The 18,809-nt window shown below is 41.5% G+C and overlaps 1 protein-coding gene across 3 annotated transcripts in view; it reads right to left on the bottom strand.

The window, feature by feature from the left end:
* Positions 1-18,809, bottom strand: part of COMMD10 (COMM domain containing 10) — a 440,901-nt gene that overhangs the window by 266,532 nt on the left and 155,560 nt on the right. Inside the window, exon 6 of one of the 3 annotated variants that reach the window (XM_088477706.1) lies at positions 12,479-12,520. The exons of the other annotated variants lie outside the window; for them this stretch is intronic. Within the exon in view, the coding sequence (XP_088333832.1) occupies positions 12,518-12,520 (3 nt within the window). The 3' untranslated portion in view covers positions 12,479-12,517. Of the gene's footprint in view, positions 1-12,478; positions 12,521-18,809 lie in introns of those variants that run through there. 3 annotated transcript variants of the gene reach the window in all.

Genomic DNA, 18,809 nt, shown 5'->3' with positions numbered 1-18,809 from the left:
AAATGACTTCATGATCACCACCAAGTTTATGATGAGCAATAATTTTGTTCTCATTTGTGCCTAGTTATAAAAAGAAGAACAACCAGGACCTGACTTTGTAGGAAGAAGATACTATAAAACACATACCTTAATTGGTCCTATTTCCTCACAGCACAGTCGTGTCTCGAAAGCTCTACAGAGCAAAGTTAGAGAACAGAGCCCATGGTAATCAATGAGTTACAAATCAAAGTCACCTTTTAAATTTAATAAGCCACAATATGTGCTGGTAGGAATCTGTAATAGAGGGTACAATTAAGTTATGCTCATCAAAAGTATAGTTTAATAAATCTAATTAACATCAGGCTATATAAAAAGTTTAAATAGTGGAATGGTAGAAAGAAAAAAAAAAAACCACTGAGATGTTGCAAGAAACAAATAATTGGATGACTAGGCACCATCGATCTCAATTTAATGTCTGCTTCTGAAAGAATGAATTATGCTATTTATCAACTGTTGTATCAAAACTGCAGGCAAGAAGTCTTTTAATGAGAAGAGATGGGTAGAGACACATAGCAGTATTCCTCACACAGATAACAGGACTGTATGCGTCCAGGACAGTGACCTTGGATCAGTCTATAAATTATCTGGTTATTGTTCTTCCCATGTGTTAAAAAGTCTCATAATCATAGCGAGAGGTACACTGAGCAAATTAAGAATGACCTAACATTTTCCAGCGTGTCTTCCACATTGGTAAAAGTAGTGTACAGCATATTGAGTCAGTCTTTAAAAATGTTTTTTTTTTTCATTATTATTTTCAGTAAGAATTCATTATGGCGAGGATCCTCTGAAATATTAGGTTCAAAACTAAATCCTTATAAGAAGTCAATAGCAATTGACAATATGAAAACCCTAATACATCATCTATATAAAATGTGATTAATGTATACTATGTTAAATGTAAAGAATCTAGTCCACTGTCCAGTACCTGTAGCTAGGCACACATTTTCTAAGTGGTGCTGGTGTCATAGCACTCTGCAGCTATGCACTAAATAATAAATTTCCAGAATAAACCAAAAACTGCACAAGACATTATATATTATATATATATATATATATTGTGATAGGATCACTGGTAAAATGGTCTGTGGCAGGTACATTTGTCCCAGATTCCTGTCTTATGTGTTTTAAACCCCCAGGAGAAAGTCTGCAGTGTAGCAGGCTTGAGTTTCGGCTTTTTGAAAAGCCGTTTTGGGATCTGGGGGTTGTGGGTGAGAGGAGAGGGAGTGCTCCACCCACGGCCACTCCAGGTTTTGGGCCTTGCAGCCTGGTAACAGGCTTGTTAGGGTTTCCACCTGAGAGCGGCCAATATAAGCTGAGTGTCTCACCTGGGAGAGCAGACAGGGAGTTTGCTCAGAGACACTGGAAAAACCTATCTGTGAGTGTTGTGCTGTGCCTTTGTTGCTGGTGAGGGCATTAGGCCCTGCCAGGTTCTGGTAGTGAGGGAACCACCTGTAAAGTTAGAGCCCGGCCAGGGCTAGGATTTATGTTTATGGTTTCTTTTGTTGTTTCTGTTTTGCACAATAAAGACTGGCGCCGACCAGCTTGTACTCGAATCCAGTCTGGCGTACTGTTTCCCGGCAGCTGTGTGTGTAAGGAAGGAGTCCCCTACCCAGGAGAGGGACCTCCTAATCTGACTGTGTCACAATATATATATATATATATATATATATATAGCGTTCCCGCTAGGCTGTTTTAGCGGGGCGCGGCGCCCTGCGCTCCTTCTGGAGGGCAAAAAGCACCCTGCCCTCCAGGAGGAGGGCAAAAAGCGCCCTGCCCTAACAGCCTGCGGGAGCCGTTCTCACCCGCGGGATGCAGTGTCCCGCGGGTGGAGAAATATGCGGTGACCCGGTCACCGCCGGAGAATAGACGCCGGGCGCATGCGCCCGGCATCTATTCTCCCTGTCTGCAGGGCTTGGGGGCTGCCCGGCGTGTCCGTAAGTGCCGGGCACGCCCCCAAGAGTGACGAAAAGGGGACGCGTCTTATAGACACGCCCCCTTTTCCGATGACCACCCCCCTTCTCGACCGCGCGCGCCGAAGGCGCGCACACGGGCATGCCCTCTCTAGCTCCGGCGCCCTGCCTGCCGCCGGAGCTAGAGGGAACACTATATATATATATATATTTATATTAGACTTATGCTGGGCATACACGGTAAGACAAAATGTCTGTCAGACCGACAGACATTTTATCTGGCCGGCTGCCAGCCGCAGATGTACGCGGCATACACTGTGAGAGAAATCTCACAGTGTATAGCCCGACATCTGCGCTCCGCCCCTGGGGGAAGAGACATTTCCCTGTTCCTTCCGTAGGAAGGAACACAGGAAATGTCTGTCTGTCGGCCGCGCTGGGCATACACTGCCCGATGCGGCCGACAGTTACCGGGTAAATATCGCATCGGACGGGCATGCTGGACAATCCAGCATGCCCGACCGAGCAATATTTAACCCTCGGTCGCCCCCCCCCACGCTACAATAATCGCGGCGATCCGCCGATATCGGGCGGATCGTCCCGATAATTGCAGCGTGTATGGCCAGCATTACAAAGGGCGGCACTCCTCAGACTTTCAATAAATAATCACAGCAACAATGTTGTGCAAATCAACGTTTCAGATGTTATTGTACATCTTTCGTCAGGATATAAAGCAAACAAACATTTCTAACCGGCGGCACTCAAGGGACTTTGCGCAAGTTTAAATCGTCCGCTGCTCTTCTCAGGATATAGGATAAGATATATATATATATATATATACACACATAATAATTGGAACTGTGCTAGATATAATAGATATAATAAAAAGTGTTGTGCAAAGTGCGATCTGTGCAAATGTGCAACAAAAGGAATAAAACACTATATCAAACGTTCTGTTAATAGCTAATGTGTTTAAAAAAACTAATACATACGTAACATGTGCAAAATGCAATTTAAACCTAAAAACGTCACTTTCAATTGTATAATTCATGTAAATAAACAAATAATTTCATAAGGTAAAGTGCATAGTGCAAAGAATGGGCTGTGTAAGACAATCACATCCCCAAACCACCAATATCAGTTAACATTTTAAAAAGAATAAATTAACGTATACATGTGCAGTGAAATACATAAAACAAAGTCTGTGGGTTAAATAAAAAAAATCAGGGGAAATTTTATTACAGATAATAACTAAACATAAATCAAATAACATACAATTCTTAAACAAATATATATATATATATATATATATATATATTTCAACAAAGTACAAACATATTAAATATAAAAATTACAGAGAGCTTATCTGGTGAAACAAAGGTAAGTACATGAAAGGTAAGAAGAGCCTCCAACGCGTTTTGTCTGGACATCAGACTTCTTCAAGGGATGAATAAACTTCTCATATATATATATATTTGTTCGTTTGTATGTATGTATGTTCCCAATAAACTTGAAAAGTATTGAACCGATGATCGGGTTTTCACTGAAATGTTCATTGAGATCTTTCAAGTAACAGGCTATTAATCATCTCGCCATCATGTTAATTAACTACACACACATCACACATGCAACTTTCAGTTCGTTTTGCTGGAGATTTCACAAAGCCTAGGAGAAAAATCTTCACTTGGTTGTGACAGTGCTGCAGGGAAAAGGGCGCGCCCAACTTCCGTGATCGCCAACTTCTATCCGAGCAAGGTGCAGGACTTTTGCTTTATGGTTGGATGTATGTATCATATATATATATATATATATATATATATATATAGCGTTCCCGCTAGGCTGTTTTAGCGGGGCAAAAAGCGCCCTGCCCTCACAGTCTGCAGGTGCAGTCTTCACCCGCGGGACGTAGTGTCCCGCGGGTGGAAAAATGTGCGGTGACCCGGTCACCGCCGGAGAATACCTTTCTACAGCGCTTGGGGGCTGCCCGGCGTGTCTGTAAGTGCCGCCAGAGCTAGAATGAACACTATATATATATATATATATATATATATATATATATATATACATATATATATAATATAGTCACGGGCAGCACTCACGTATCAGTAGTATAAATCGCTCCGGTGCCCTCCGCATATTAATCAGCACTCGGATAATAATCATGTTACAATTACTGCCTGTGTAACGTGATTATCCGAGTGCCGCCGACTATCTACTATATATATATATATATATATATATATATACACACACATATATATATATATATATATACATACACACACACACACATATATGCAAACATACATACATGTATATATATATACACACACACACACATATATATATATATATATATATATACACACACACACATATATATATATATACATATATGTGTGTGTGTATATATATATATATATATATATATATATAGCCACACACACATATATATATATATATATATATATATATATTGTGGCAGGGACAGTATGATTTTTCTGGTTTAAATGTGGAACTGTAGGCTGATTAGTATCACTTGTTAGCTAGCTTTAAAAATTTTGTTTGTGCAGAGATGATGATGATCCTGATGGTGAAGTAGTTGCCCAGGTTATAAGCCCAGCGGTGACTAGTGTTAGGTATCCTGGACCTGTGAGTCAACTAAAGAACTGTGTTGCTGTTTGGAAGATTCTGTGTACCAGCCTGTATCTTGCCTGTGATCGCTGCACTGTCCTGTATTCCTGCATGTGGTGAGAAAATAAACATCTGTTGGATTTTACCCGGTCTATGGGCCTGATTCTGACCTGCTCGCGAGCGCAGAGCGCTCACAAGCGGGTCGATGGTGGCCCAGTGTGCATGCGCACGACGGAGCTGGCTCCGTCGTGCGCATGCGCGAGACCTGGATAGCGACAGGCAAGCCATCGCTCCGGGTCTCGTACCAAAGGGGGCGTGCTGTCGATTGTGAGTGACAGCACGCCCCCTTTGGTGGGCGTGCTGGGGGTGTGGCTGCCCAGACGGAGGCGTTCCCATGGGAACACTAGGGTTAATTCTTGTTGGGAGCCAATTAACCTACCAGTATATTTTTGGAGTGTGGGAGGAAACCGGAGTACCCGGATGAAACCCACGCAACCACAGAGAGAATATACAAACTCCACACAGCATTTATAGATCCTGGATTCAGTAACTGTAGGCTGGATTGTCTTTATGGTATATCAAAATAATATGTCCACTAATATGCAAAAGTATCCTGTTTCCAACAATTAGATGGTGCTGTTAGAGCAGCACTGAGGTCGTGGGTTTGATATAAAGTACTTGGATGACTGATATAAATGACAGTGATTCTATAGGAGACCTGGCAGAAACAGTGTGAGGTACTACAAGAGATTGATAAAAAGGTCAGTTGTAAAATATATAATGGGGAAAGGAAAAGTCGGGAATGGTGCACTAATGCCCGTTTTCAATTTGAGGCGAGATGACGTCGTTTTCGTCTATTTCAAATATCCCCGTATTCAATTACATTGACTTTGCACCGGTGCGAAAAGTAAATGTAAAAAAATGGGGATAATTTTTCGCCTGCCTCTAGCAGGCGAAAAAAAAGTGCAGAAATGGGGTTTAGGGTAAAAAAAAAATAGCATGCAGCCTTTATTAAGTCCCCTTAGGATAAACTGTGTAAAAAAAAAAAAAAAATACCCTCAGGACACCCCGAAAAATGGTGTTAAAAATTTTGGGGTAAAAAAAAAAAAAAGGGGGGAACTGTGTTTAAAAATAGCTAAATAGGTTCAGGGGTGTTCTGCAAGTATGCGGCAGGTGTTTTCTAGAATAGACTATTAGCGGCAGGTGCTTTTTTGCAGAATATTAAAAAAATTAGTTTAGGAACTTAAAACTATGCTAGTACCCATTTTAAAGTACCCCAAATTTGATGGGACCACTTTTTTAAAAAAAAAAAGCTACATACTCTTCTGCATCGTTTCTTCAATGTCAGGAAAAAAGCACCTGCTGCGGCTATTTAAAAAACCCGACTTTCTTCTGCAGGCAAAAACGGGGGTGCCCATAGTGAAACCCCAGGTCTGGACATCTATAGGGGGGTCCTACAATTATTTCCCGAAAATTCCCATATTTTTCAACGCATCCAAGTTTCGCCTGTTGGCATACAGCGTCCGCTTCAGCCGCTGTGCATCTCACTATACAAGCGGGTAAGACTTTTAATAAGACTGTTCTCCTTTTTCTACAATACAAGTGTGTTTTTTCATCTGCACAAATACAACTATTGGTACAGAAGATTGGACTTTGGACATTTATTTACATACTCAAGCTATTCTGCTAAATTACGGACATTTTCTTTTTTACGGTTTCAATCTAACGTGTGATATTAATGTACTAACGTGCGAATGTAACTCAATGCTGCTATGCTTTTACAAGTTGGTATTGACTTGATTTTATGGGACATCTATTATTGAATAAATATTATTTTATGAATATACCAATCATACCAGTGCAGAATTATATTTGTATGGTTTAGTGTTCATATGACGTGGGCAATTACCTCTTAATTATTCTGCAGCAGGTGGGGTGATAATTTAGCTTAGGCGTGGAGCAGGCGCTGAGAACAATTATCCTCAGAAGAAACAGGTGGTGTGGATTGGTAAGTCTCAAGAGCATGTCATCCGCTTAGAGTGCTAGGACCAACAGAGATCAGTTATATCATGATTTAGTCTAGTAAGTGCAGCCAATGGCTTCATCATTAATGCAAAACAAAGGAGTGGTAAAGGCAGCCCGGCTGTGTTCCATTCCATATGAAAAAAGGGACCAGAAGAGAGACTGTTGACCTTTAGTCTTATTTTTATCATTTTCAGCCTGCTGACATAATACATAAAATTCACTAACTATTGCTATGGCCTTGCATTGACAATTACATTAAGTTTATGGTCTCAGGATGCTTTACTGTTGGCATGACACAGGACGAAGACTTTTGGAGGATCGCCTGGTGTCAAGAAGGGCAGCAAAGAAGCTACTGCTCTCCAGGAAAAACATCCGGGACAGACTGATATTCTACAAAAGGTACAGGTATAGGACTGCTGAGGACTGGGGTAAAGTTATTTTATCTGATGAATCCCCTTTCAGATTGTTTGAGGCATCTGGAAAATGCTTGTCCGGAGAAGGAAAGGTGAGCGCTACCATCAGTCCTGTGTCATGCCAACAGTAAAGCATCCTGAGACCATTCATGTGTGGGGGTTGCTGCTCAGCCAAGGGAGTGGGATCACTCACAATTTTGCCTAAGAACATGAGCCATGACTAAAGAATGGTACCAAAACATCCTCCAAGAGCAGCTTCACCCAACCATCCAAGAACAGTTTGGTGATGAACAATGCCTTTTCCAGCATGATGGAGCACCTTGCCATAAGGCAAAAGTGATAACTAAGTGGCTCGGGGAACAAAACATCAACATTTTGAGTCCATGGCCAGGAAACTCCCCAGACCTTAATCCCATTGAGAACTTGTAGACAATCCTCAAGAGGTGGGTAGACAAACAAAATCCCACAAATTTTGACAAACTCCAAGCATTGATTAGGCAAGAATGGACGGCCATCAGTCAGTATGTGGCCCAGAAGTTGATTGACAGCATGCAAGGGTGAATTGCAGCAGTTTTAAAAAAAGAAGGGTCAACACTGCAAATATTGACTCTTTACATAAACTTAATGTAATTGCCATGAAAGCCTTTAACACTTATGAAATGCTTGTAATTTTACTTCAGTATACCATAGTAACATCTGACAAAAAGGTCTAAAAACACTGAAGCAGCAAACTTTGTGAAAACCAATACTTGTGTCACTCTCAAAACTTCAACACCAGCGAGGCTGCTCATGGCAAGACGAGGTGAATTCTCAGAGTTTGAATAGAGCATAATGGTGGGTGCCCGATGGATGGGACATTCCATTTCCGAAATTCTGTGGGCATTCAACATTCTTTACGCAGTGGCCAACAACAAGTGCTTAATGATCGTGACCAGCAGCATCTAGTCAGAATAGTCCATGTTAACAGACAAGTGACACTGGCTCAATTCACTTCCACATTCAATACAGGAGGTACCAGATGCATATCCAGCAGGTTAATGCTGGATATGCATACAGCGTTCTTTAGCTTCCATGGGATATGGGAGCAGAAAACCCACCAAAGTGCCCCTCAATACTGCGACACTGGAGAAAGCTCCTTACCTGGGCTTGTGATGTCATTAATTGGAACCTAGAGGACTGGCAACATGTGGTATGATGTGATGAGTCACAGCTCCAGTTGTTTCGGGCTGATGGTAGGGTTCGTGTGTGGCTCAGACCTCACGATGCCATGGATCCCAGTTGTCATCAAGGCACCGTGCAGGCTGGTTGTGGTTCCATAGCGGTGTGCGGTATGTGCACGTGGCATGAGTTAGGTCTGCTGGTCACCTGAACACGTCATAGACCAGTAACTGCTATATTGCTTTGCTTGATGACCATTCATAGCCCTTCATGGACTTCATGTACACCAACAAAGATGGAATATTCCAGCAAGACAATGCGCCATGTTATCGGTCCTAAATTGTCCAGAATTGGTTCGAGGAGCATTCTGAAAAGTTCAGACAAATGGTGTGGCCACCACGTTAACCTGGCTTGAACCCAATCAAGCATCTATGGGACATGGTGGAGAGGTCCATTCGCACCCAAGATCCTGCACCTACAAATATCAGAGAGCTGGCTATAGGAAGCTATCCAGATAGCACAGATCAACAGCTCTCCAGAAGTCTTCTGTCCACTTGTGGAATCGATGCCACGCCGAGATGCTGCACTTCGCCGGGCTAGAGGGGGTCTTACACAATACTAGGCATCTATCCCATGACTTTTGGCACTTCAATATATATATATATATATATATATATATATATATATACATACACACACACACTGTACATATACACAAAATATATATATATATATACATACATATACATAGGCACATATGCTTACATATAAACACATACATATCTATTTACATAAGAATGCATATGTATTTACAATGCATACACAAGTATATATACTTAAATATACATACTTTTAGAATGTAAGCTCTCACGAGCAGGGCCATCTACCCTCTTGTGCTTCTCCTTACTATAGTGTCATTTACTTCTTACTCACCACTAGGGCACCTAACACTTGGTTGCTTATGCTCTGTTGCTTATCTGGGTAATATGGTCGCTAATGTAGCAATATATATTATCCATGTCCTGTATTGTATTGTTCTGTAAGTCACTTGTATACAATTTGTTTTTGTACTTTGTAAGGCGCTGCGGAACACTTGTGGCGCCATATAAATAAATGCTAATAATAAAAATAATAATACTTCTATACTTCCGAATACACACACACACACATAATATATATATACAAACACACAGTTTTTATTTTATTTGATACCTACATAGTTTAATAGGCAATACTCTATGCAGTAAGTAATAATATAACAAAGTGACCTGGTGGCTTATGAAAGAGACTAGTACTAGAAGACCTGAGAGAAAAATAAGTACACTATGACATGAAGTAAGTGCGTTTGTTAAGTAATTTCAACGACCTCACTTTAAAGTGTGACACCTCACCAAAAATATTATTAGGCAGTATATTTTACAGATGGTACATGTCATTTCAAGGCATGTGATAAAAAGCAGACCAGAGCGTCTTTAGCCTAACTACACTTCAGCCTTTATGGCATGCCTATTTTAATCTTCTCAATTCACTAAATTACTCCCTAGTTCCCAAGAAAAATATATCAAAGACAACACATGAAAGTGGGGCAAGCACTCGCTGTTTGCCAGGCGCAAAACATTGATGCTTAACCCTTGCAATGCTGAGTTTAATGAATTGTTTAAAATGTGGAAAAAATGGGCAGAAGCTAAATGATGTTTTTAATTAAAAGTAAAGTATCTGCATCGTCTTATAATTATGGGAACATGTGAAGGTTGGAGAGTTCCGGTTGAAAATTAAATGCCGTAGGGACCAAGAAACCTAATTAAACATGGTAAAGGTAGAAGGGAGATTGAAGCCTCATTAATAACTTATGAAGGTATCTGATAAGAACTTGCCTTTGGGAGACCTAGATGCTGCCTCTTGCTAATTTAAAGACTCTTTATGATTACCTGAATGCAGGCCCTGAACATGAAAGGCTAAGCTAATTTTCCCCACCAATCTTCAAACAAGTGAATGAAAACAAGCTTTTTATCAGCACAGTGGAAAATAAATGTTTCAATTTAGTATGATTCTGGAGCATATGTTGGAATATACTCATTCATCTATAATATACACATATGCTTAGATATAACCTGTGCAAAAATGTATTACCATCCAGTATGCAAGAACGTATTTACTAATCTGACTACAGTTTAGCCTCACGAGAAAAGAAGCAAAGAATCCCATATGAGTGCACATTCTCGCAATACAGTATATTCAAGTTAAAACATAACCTTTATTATTACATCAATAGCCACTACAGTGGTTACCTAAAAACACAGCAAAATAAAGAAAGAACAAGAATTAACAATTCTGATACACATTAGCCTAATTACACCGTTATAATCTGGCACTTTTACATTTTCTCAGTGTTGAACGACTACCACTAATGGTTTTAGTGAGCTGAAGGTTACTCAACATATATGAATGAAATATATTTCAGAGGAAGAGAATTAATAAAAGCAATAGTTAATATACTTAAGATGGAAAAGAAAATCGTCAGGATTGAAATTTGAACATTTAGGGGGGAATTTATTTAGCCACAGCTGATTGATAGTGTTACCTGATTAAATTAGCTGCGGGAACCCTGCACGCTATTTACTAAAGGCGGGATGGTGCTGCGAGGAACGATCTACACACAGTAACACACGGGGGAACCCACTGATTCCAAACTTTACACAGAATCAATGGGTTAGGGCGCCTTAACCCCTAATTTACCGCACGGGAGAAAGGCTAATTAACTGAACAGCTATTCCCCCCTGGAATTATAGTTCAGAACAGTTATTGTTTTCCAAGCAAGGGCGGTTTTTTTGTTTTTTTTTATTTGGAATTCTTTCTCTAAAATATACCAAATGACATTTAAAAATTGCCCCCGTCTTTCAACCGCACCTCCCTAAGCACCACCCTAAGCACCTCCCTAAGCACCACCCTAAGCACCTCCCTAAGCACCTCCCTAAGCACCACCCTAAGCACCTCCCTAAGCACCACCCTAAGCACCTCCCTAAGCACCTCCCTAAGCACCTTCCTAAGCACCTCCCTAAGCACCACCCTAAGCACCTCCCTAAGCACCTCCCTAAGCACCTCCCTAAGCACCTCCCTAAGCACCACCCTAAGCACCTCCCTAAGCACCACCCTAAGCACCTCCCTAAGCACCACCCTAAGCACCTCCCTAAGCACCTCCCTAAGCACCACCCTAAGCACCTCCCTAAGCACCTCCCTAAGCACCTCCCTAAGCACCTTCCTAAGCACCTTCCTAAGCACCTCCCTAAGCACCTCCCTAAGCACCTTCCTAAGCACCTCCCTAAGCACCTTCCTAAGCACCTCCCTAAGCACCACCCTAAGCACCTCCCTAAGCACCTCCCTAAGCACCACCCTAAGCACCTCCCTAAGCACCTCCCTAAGCACCTCCAGATTACAATTACAGCAGTGCTTCTCACAGTGACTGCAGGAGGAATTGTGTCTAATTGTATGACAAATCGCTGAGCAACAGTAATATGTCATAATGGGTTTCTGGGGAAAAAGACCTCATTCCTGTAGTACATTACTAGAAGGATAGCATGTGCCTGAAGCAACATTCCAGAAATGCAGTAATAGAGAGGAGTCAAATAATGAAAATAATAAAGGAATGTTTGAAGTTATGCCTTTTTTTTTTCCTCCAGAAACACTTTATTCAGAAGGCAGGCACTGGTAACAGGAAGGCAATGGTAAGCAACGTTTAGATAAATAAAAAACTAAACACATTATTTCAAAATAGAGCTCAATATATTGTTTTCACTAAATATATAGAGAAAACCTCTCCAACATCAGTCATGAAGAGGAGTTTATGCAGCTTGGACGGCACATGGCCCCAACGCAAGAAGACTAAAGCTGGGTACACACCATACGGCAGTGCGGCTCCATACGATGTAACAATACCATTGCGGGCACCATACCCACTACGCGATCCGGTGTACGACGACGCCATGTATGCTGCATGTAACTATACGGCGTTGTTCACTACATCATCCCACCTGACGTGCAGAACAGCAGTTGGGACGATGCGACGAAAGACAGCCGGTAACAAAGAATTAAGTGTACACACTATATGATGTGTACAAAATAACGTTCCGATCCACGTTGAAGCGATATATCATAGGATATATCATATAGTGTGTACCCAGCTTTACTGTGCATTCTCTGTCACAATAACATGGATTGGACTGCAGGCTAAACTGTTCAAGATTTCAATCCGTCAAGAGGATCAAGACTTTATTTGGCACTCAACGCCTGTGATTCTTGATATTCTGGCAATATTGTGGGCAACAGTTCTTGGGAAAATGTCAATCACTGGGTAAAACATGAAAAAATATTTGTAAGAACATTATTCACAGAGAGCAGCTAGTTTTGTCAATCTTCACAGCTGATAATATTAATCTATTTACTACTCCTATTATTTATTTTTTTTACCAGATTTGGTAAAATGCAGTTTTTTAAAATATGCATCCAAAAAAACTATATAAAATTATTCCAATGCAATATTTTATGGTACAAAAACAACCAAAGAATATAGTAATTTATTAGCAAGATTGTGATCATAGATACAAGGTTTCTAAAATCCAGGGACGCACAGATGCTATTCAGACTAGCATTGAAGAACAACATAATTTTTCTACCTTTTAAGGTGCATACACACACAACGATATTGTTACCAACGATTTTATGAATGATTATCTGTCAGATTTTTTTAAAGTGTAATGAACGATTTTTTTGAACTACAAACGATTTTTGCATATTCCCTTACTGAAAATCATTGAGTTGGTCAGTCTGACTGAACTACAAACGTGAACGCGCATGAACGATAATCGTTCATCGTTTTAACTTAGAAAGTGAACGATTTTTTCTACGATTGAACGATAAATGATATTGTCAACGATAATCGTTCAAAAAATCGTTGCGTGTGTATATGCACCTTAAGTATTGGTGGTTGTGATTGTTAGTGGAAAAAGAACACCTGCATGAAATTCCTCTTGTTAAGAACAGCAGGTGCTCAGGGAGTAAAAACACACACACACACACACACACACACGACACAGCTTTGAGGCTACTCGTCTGCAAAATTCAGATTTGTAGTTTGTCACATTGTTGTTTTGTCACAAGACTTCAAAGATAGAAAGAAGTCGACTTGCTCTAGACAAATTCAGATGTGAAATATTGTCCTGACTACTTTATGATGGGCTTGACAGTGCTTTATAAAGCGTGAAAGGTCTTCGAAATATTCTTAAATCTATCCCGATATAAAATTTCATACATATGACTATGACACTTAAAGTGTGGTGACGCATCCATTCATGTATTATGACATAAAGGTGGCACACTGCTTAGCATCTGTAATGTATGGTGCTAGGTATTCACAATGAGATGAACCTAAAAGGGTCTGTCCTGCTCAGAGTACCAACAGCCTGGTAGATCACATGACCACTTTGTTGACGCATTTCGGTGGTGACACAGAGATATACAAATATAACGATATGAACACTTCAACCCAGCATCCTCTGCTCAGTATTGTGATTTTCCCCATTATCATGTGTCAGGAAAATAGTTATCATGTACAGCTAATTCACACACCTTCAGATTATGTCAAACAAGAAACTGAAAGGAACCCTACCTAACAACCAGTACTATTATTAGCTTTATTTATGCATAGATGATTTTCAGAACATGAGAAGACATTGTGGTAACTGAAAACTGGTTCTACAGGGATTTTTTCACACCTGATAAATGAATAGGACCCTTTGTACGAGACAAAGGAGCTCATGAGTTCTAAGCGAAACTTTAAATCAGGGTATGAATCCACTTTATATACAGTACTGCAGGCAATACAGGATGCAGAGAGGCTGAAAGGACAAGCAAGAGAATTAGTGCTTTGTATTTGAGATATTAAAATACAATGAATTTATTTAGGAAGTGCTTTTATGACACAGCTTATAACTTTGATGTAAGATACATGTCCTCTGGCAACCGAATTAAATTACCTAAATGCTTGCTGGGTATTATTTATTGTTTAAAATGCATATGTAGTTAAAATAAGCCGACACCATGAAGCAGCATTGCTGTTTGAGTTATGACACACATACTCTAATGCCAATACGTTCATTAATATGCAAATCACTATAACCAGCTGGAATCCACTGGTTATAGAATGCATGGCACACGGATATGGGCAGAAAGCCCCAGTGTGTACTGTAATAAAGGTATGAAGGATAAAAACCTTTGCACTGCATATGTACACTTTCTATATAGGCAGACGCTCAGCATACCATAGTGAGATCAGTGTAATGACATTACCAAATTACAATCACCAGTTTCTAAACTCTAACACCCACTATACTCAAAGTTGAATACAAAGAAATGAGGCAGATATGTCTTACAGCATAAACATGTTTCTAATAAAAATCAGGGAAAAACATTACAAAGCAACCGAACTCACAGTGGGGGTCATTCAGACCCGCTCGCGAGCACAGGACGCTCGCAAGCGGGTCGATGTTGCCCCACTGCGCATGCGCCGCACGACGGATGGAGCTCCGTCGTGCGCATGCGCGAGACCCGGATAGCGACGGGCTCTCCGTCGCTCTGGGTCTCGCACCAAAGGGGGCGTGCTGTCGATGTTGATTGACAGCACGCCCCCTTTGGTGGGCATGCCGGGGGCGTGGCTGCCAGACGGAGGCGTTCCCATGAGAACGCCTACCGTCTGAAGCCGGCCCCACTGACATCACTAGTGATGTCAGTGGGAGTGATTTTGGCTCTGATAGAGCCAAAATCACTCCAGGGCTTGCGGCAGCGAGACCCTACCGCAGGGTCTCCATTGCAAGCCCGATGGTCGCGATGGTCTTGACCATCGCGACCATCATGGACGCTCGCATAAGCTGTGGGTGGTCACCCACAGCTATGCGAGCGTCCAGGAGGACGCTCCATTTTCATGGAGGAGGGCCCTGATTCAGAGCGAGCGCTCTGGTCAGAGCGTTTGGCTCTGAATCAGGCCCAGTATTCATAGGGGGTAATTTAATTGTTAGCGCCGTGCGCCTAACTAATGAGAGCCTATCGGAGCAATTCAATTGTTGCTCTGATCAGACGTCCATTAGCCGCAGCAGTCACATTTTTCCTCGCAGCCTTCGGAGGTGCAAGAAAAAATATTTGAAAAATCCTCAGTCTAGGCACTCATACGGTAGAATGGGCGCCCAATGGGGTTAGCTGCTTTATGCAACTAAACCCCGTCCTTTTGGACGTGTATAATACTAAGGGGCGTCTGATCAGAGCAACAATTGAATTGCTCTCATAGATACCCATTAGTTACCAGGAGTCATATGCATTATATCACACCTTCTAATATTCAGAAATCCCTTTGTGGGACCCCTCGAGCATGGCCACGCCCCCTGACATGACATTTTGGGGGCATAACCGTGAGTCACTCCACTGTTTTTTTTTGTCACGCTTGGCTGCCCCCAGCCTCTCCTGGCACTAAATGCACTATGCAGAGCAGCATTAAAAACAGTACCCAAACCCATCCACACAGGACACTGCGGCCCGCAGGTGGGACAGTGCCCAAAAAGTGTGACTGTCCCACCAAAATCAGGATGTTTGGGAGGTATGATCATAGGGAACGGAAAATATTATTTTGACACTAGAATATTACAAGTGTCTACTTTCTTGAGAGTCTAAGAGAGCTTCCAAAAATTCACCTATATATGAGTTTAAAAGGCAGTACAGGGGTGACCGTCCACTTTCCAAGGCATTTGGAAAAGTTATAAAAGTCATTTATAGTAGGTTTTATGATATGGACTAACACCCAATCACATCTGGGTTTTGTAGGTAACAGGCAATGGGGATCATTCTAGGGGAGAGCGGTCCTATGAGAGAACCTGAAAGCAAACTAACAAGCTAAAAGTTGTGCACTGTGTAGGCTGAGAGCACAGTTAGCCAGGGACATAATAAGCAAATAAATTATATGCTGTTCGGCACAAACTATCTGGTTGTATTTATTTAGTATTTGTGTAGACCTGTTCCTGCAAAATAAAACCGTGTACAAGTACTTGAACATTTCTTAGAAGACTGCTACGATTGTGTACCTCCGTCTACCCTTGAGAAGCTATCCCAGTCCACCTGCTACAAAATAAATATATCTGATGATCATGCTGTCATGAATGTGTTGCAGCAAAAAAATAAAAAATAAATTTCTTTTCCAAGTCTAGTGGAATGCCTTTCTTGTATGATTAATTAGTGGAGAAAAACTGTCACCCAGAACTACAGTATAAAACGGATCTGCAGTGTTCATGACTATTCTCTGCAGCCAAGTCTTCAAATTATGAAATTGTGTATTGAGTTTTAAAAGATTTCCACAATGCTCTCTGACAGACGCAGATGACTGCTTTGTACAGAAATTGAGGTGTACAGTAAGTCTGGGATTAGAAACAGTTAAATAGCACAAATTAAAAATAAAAGTAACAAGAAAAAAAAACAAATATGGGTGGAAATGCTTTAAAGTCATATTTGTAAGTAATTAAATATTAGGAATCAGATAAGTAGGACGTGCATTATAGGCAGTTATGTCATAACAAAGGGATTAAATACAGATTAACCATGTGATGCACTAAAAGTCACACATTTGTCTCACTAGTCATTTATAGACCTCCGAGTGTGCACAACTGTATTATGTACTTTGGAAACACCCATTAGATACATTGCAAGAGTGATAGGAATTATTACATATTCTGTGTACAGCACTGCATAATATTTAGATGCTATATAAATAACTATTTTGAACTACAATATTAACTATTTTGAGGACAGCGAGTTCTAGTCCAACCATACTTCCCAACTGCCTCGATTTAAGCAGCTTTGTCTCACAGGTCAGAGGGATGAGAGATTTGTCCTGTTCACTGATGCTGTGCATAGAAGAGCCAAAGCAAATGAGTGTTACGAGCTACTGCCCCGGGGTGCGTAAATAAGGAAAGGTGAATAGTTTGTGTAGTGTATATGTAACAAAGTTGGAGAGGAGGTATAAGCAACTCATTATTTTATAATAATTCACTTTCAAAATAACTTAAAATATACTACCAATACTAGGGAATATAACACTATAATGGTGTGAGTGGCTTTCAGAGTGAGAATATGTTAAAGGGTGGCAGTGGATTTTGGTTTAACCACTTAACCGACGATTTTTCCAGAAAAACCGGGCAGAAATTGCCGTGTCTGCAGGAGAGTCCGTGGAGTCAGAGGAGATCCGGTTCTGCACATGTGTAGAACAAATTTCCTCTTCAAAAACACAGCCGGGCGGTGCGGTCGCAGCTTGTCTGCTGAAGTATAGATGACTGTATTCGCATCCCATACGACCATGTCAGTGAAGTGGTTAAAAAAAGAAAAACATGCAACCCTACACATCTTGTGGGACTGTTTAGAACTATAAATATATCACTATGGAAGCTGGATACTGATTAACATAAAAAAAATAATTGTCATTCACATGACAAATACGGAAATAAAAGTACATTTGAAAAAAAATAAAAGTACAGTTTTAACTCTTCTCATATACTACATCATTTAGGCCACAGATAATTCAACAGGTATGTAAACAAATGTCTAAATATAAAATTAGCAAATACACTATACCACAGCACAGGCTGCCCAATCTGAGGATAATTCCAGGGTCAACTCTGTCAGTGGATCCAATAGCTTGATCGTCACAATGAATATGTGTTATGAAAAAAAGAACAAAGTATATACAGGGTGTTTCACTGGTATACATTTAGGAAGCCGGCGGACGGAATGCCGACCGCCAGCTTCCAGACAATTAAATCCTGACGAGGGACGAATGACAGGCGTCTAGAATGACAGCGTAATTTTACCGACGCTGGGAGACCGGCGCCCGGCATCCCGATTGAGCAGATGCCTGGCATCCCGATCGAGCGGATGCCAGGCGCCGCTGCGGACAGCCGCGGGGGGGAGGGTTATGTTTAGGGCTCCCGGGGGGGACTAAGGGTTAGGCACCCCCCCGGGAGGTTAGGGTTAGGCTACGGGGAGGAAGGGTTAGGCTAGGGGGAGGGAGGGTTAGGGTAAGGCACCCCCGGGGGGAGGTTAGGGTTAGGCACCCCCCCCGGGGGACTTAGGTTTAGGCGGAGAAGGGGGGGTTAGGTTAGGCACTTAGAGGGGGGATTAGGGTTAGGCACAGGGGGGGAGGTTAGGGTTAGGCACCCTAAAGGAGTGTTAGGGGGGAAAAAAAAGGTTAGTTTATACTTACCTAGGGACGATCAGGATTTCCTCCTCTGTCGGCCAGCCGCTGTCGGGGTTTGAAACGCCGGCCAAGGGTCCAGCGGTAATTCATACCGATTCCGTTTCACTTGCTATGATAAACATGAAGAAGTCATAGCAAGTGCTCACCATTAGCATCCAGGCCAGCTTGAATGCATCACTCCATGTTATGGAAAGTTTTAACCATCATATTGGGAGTGACCGTCTCAATTTCCCACTGAATGTTATCTCTCAGTGCCATCTCCTGCGACAGTTTACACAAGGACTTCTGCAGAGAGGCCAGTAGTCGGATTTTCACTTCATGCACCATTGCTTCTGGTATTCTCAGACGGCC

This window comes from Taudactylus pleione, unplaced genomic scaffold, assembly GCF_031769625.1.
Source record: "Taudactylus pleione unplaced genomic scaffold, aTauple2 ptg000202l, whole genome shotgun sequence".
NCBI lineage: Eukaryota > Metazoa > Chordata > Amphibia > Anura > Myobatrachidae > Taudactylus > Taudactylus pleione.
Note: the sequence above shows the minus strand (reverse complement) of the source record. Positions and strands in the feature narration are given on the sequence as shown.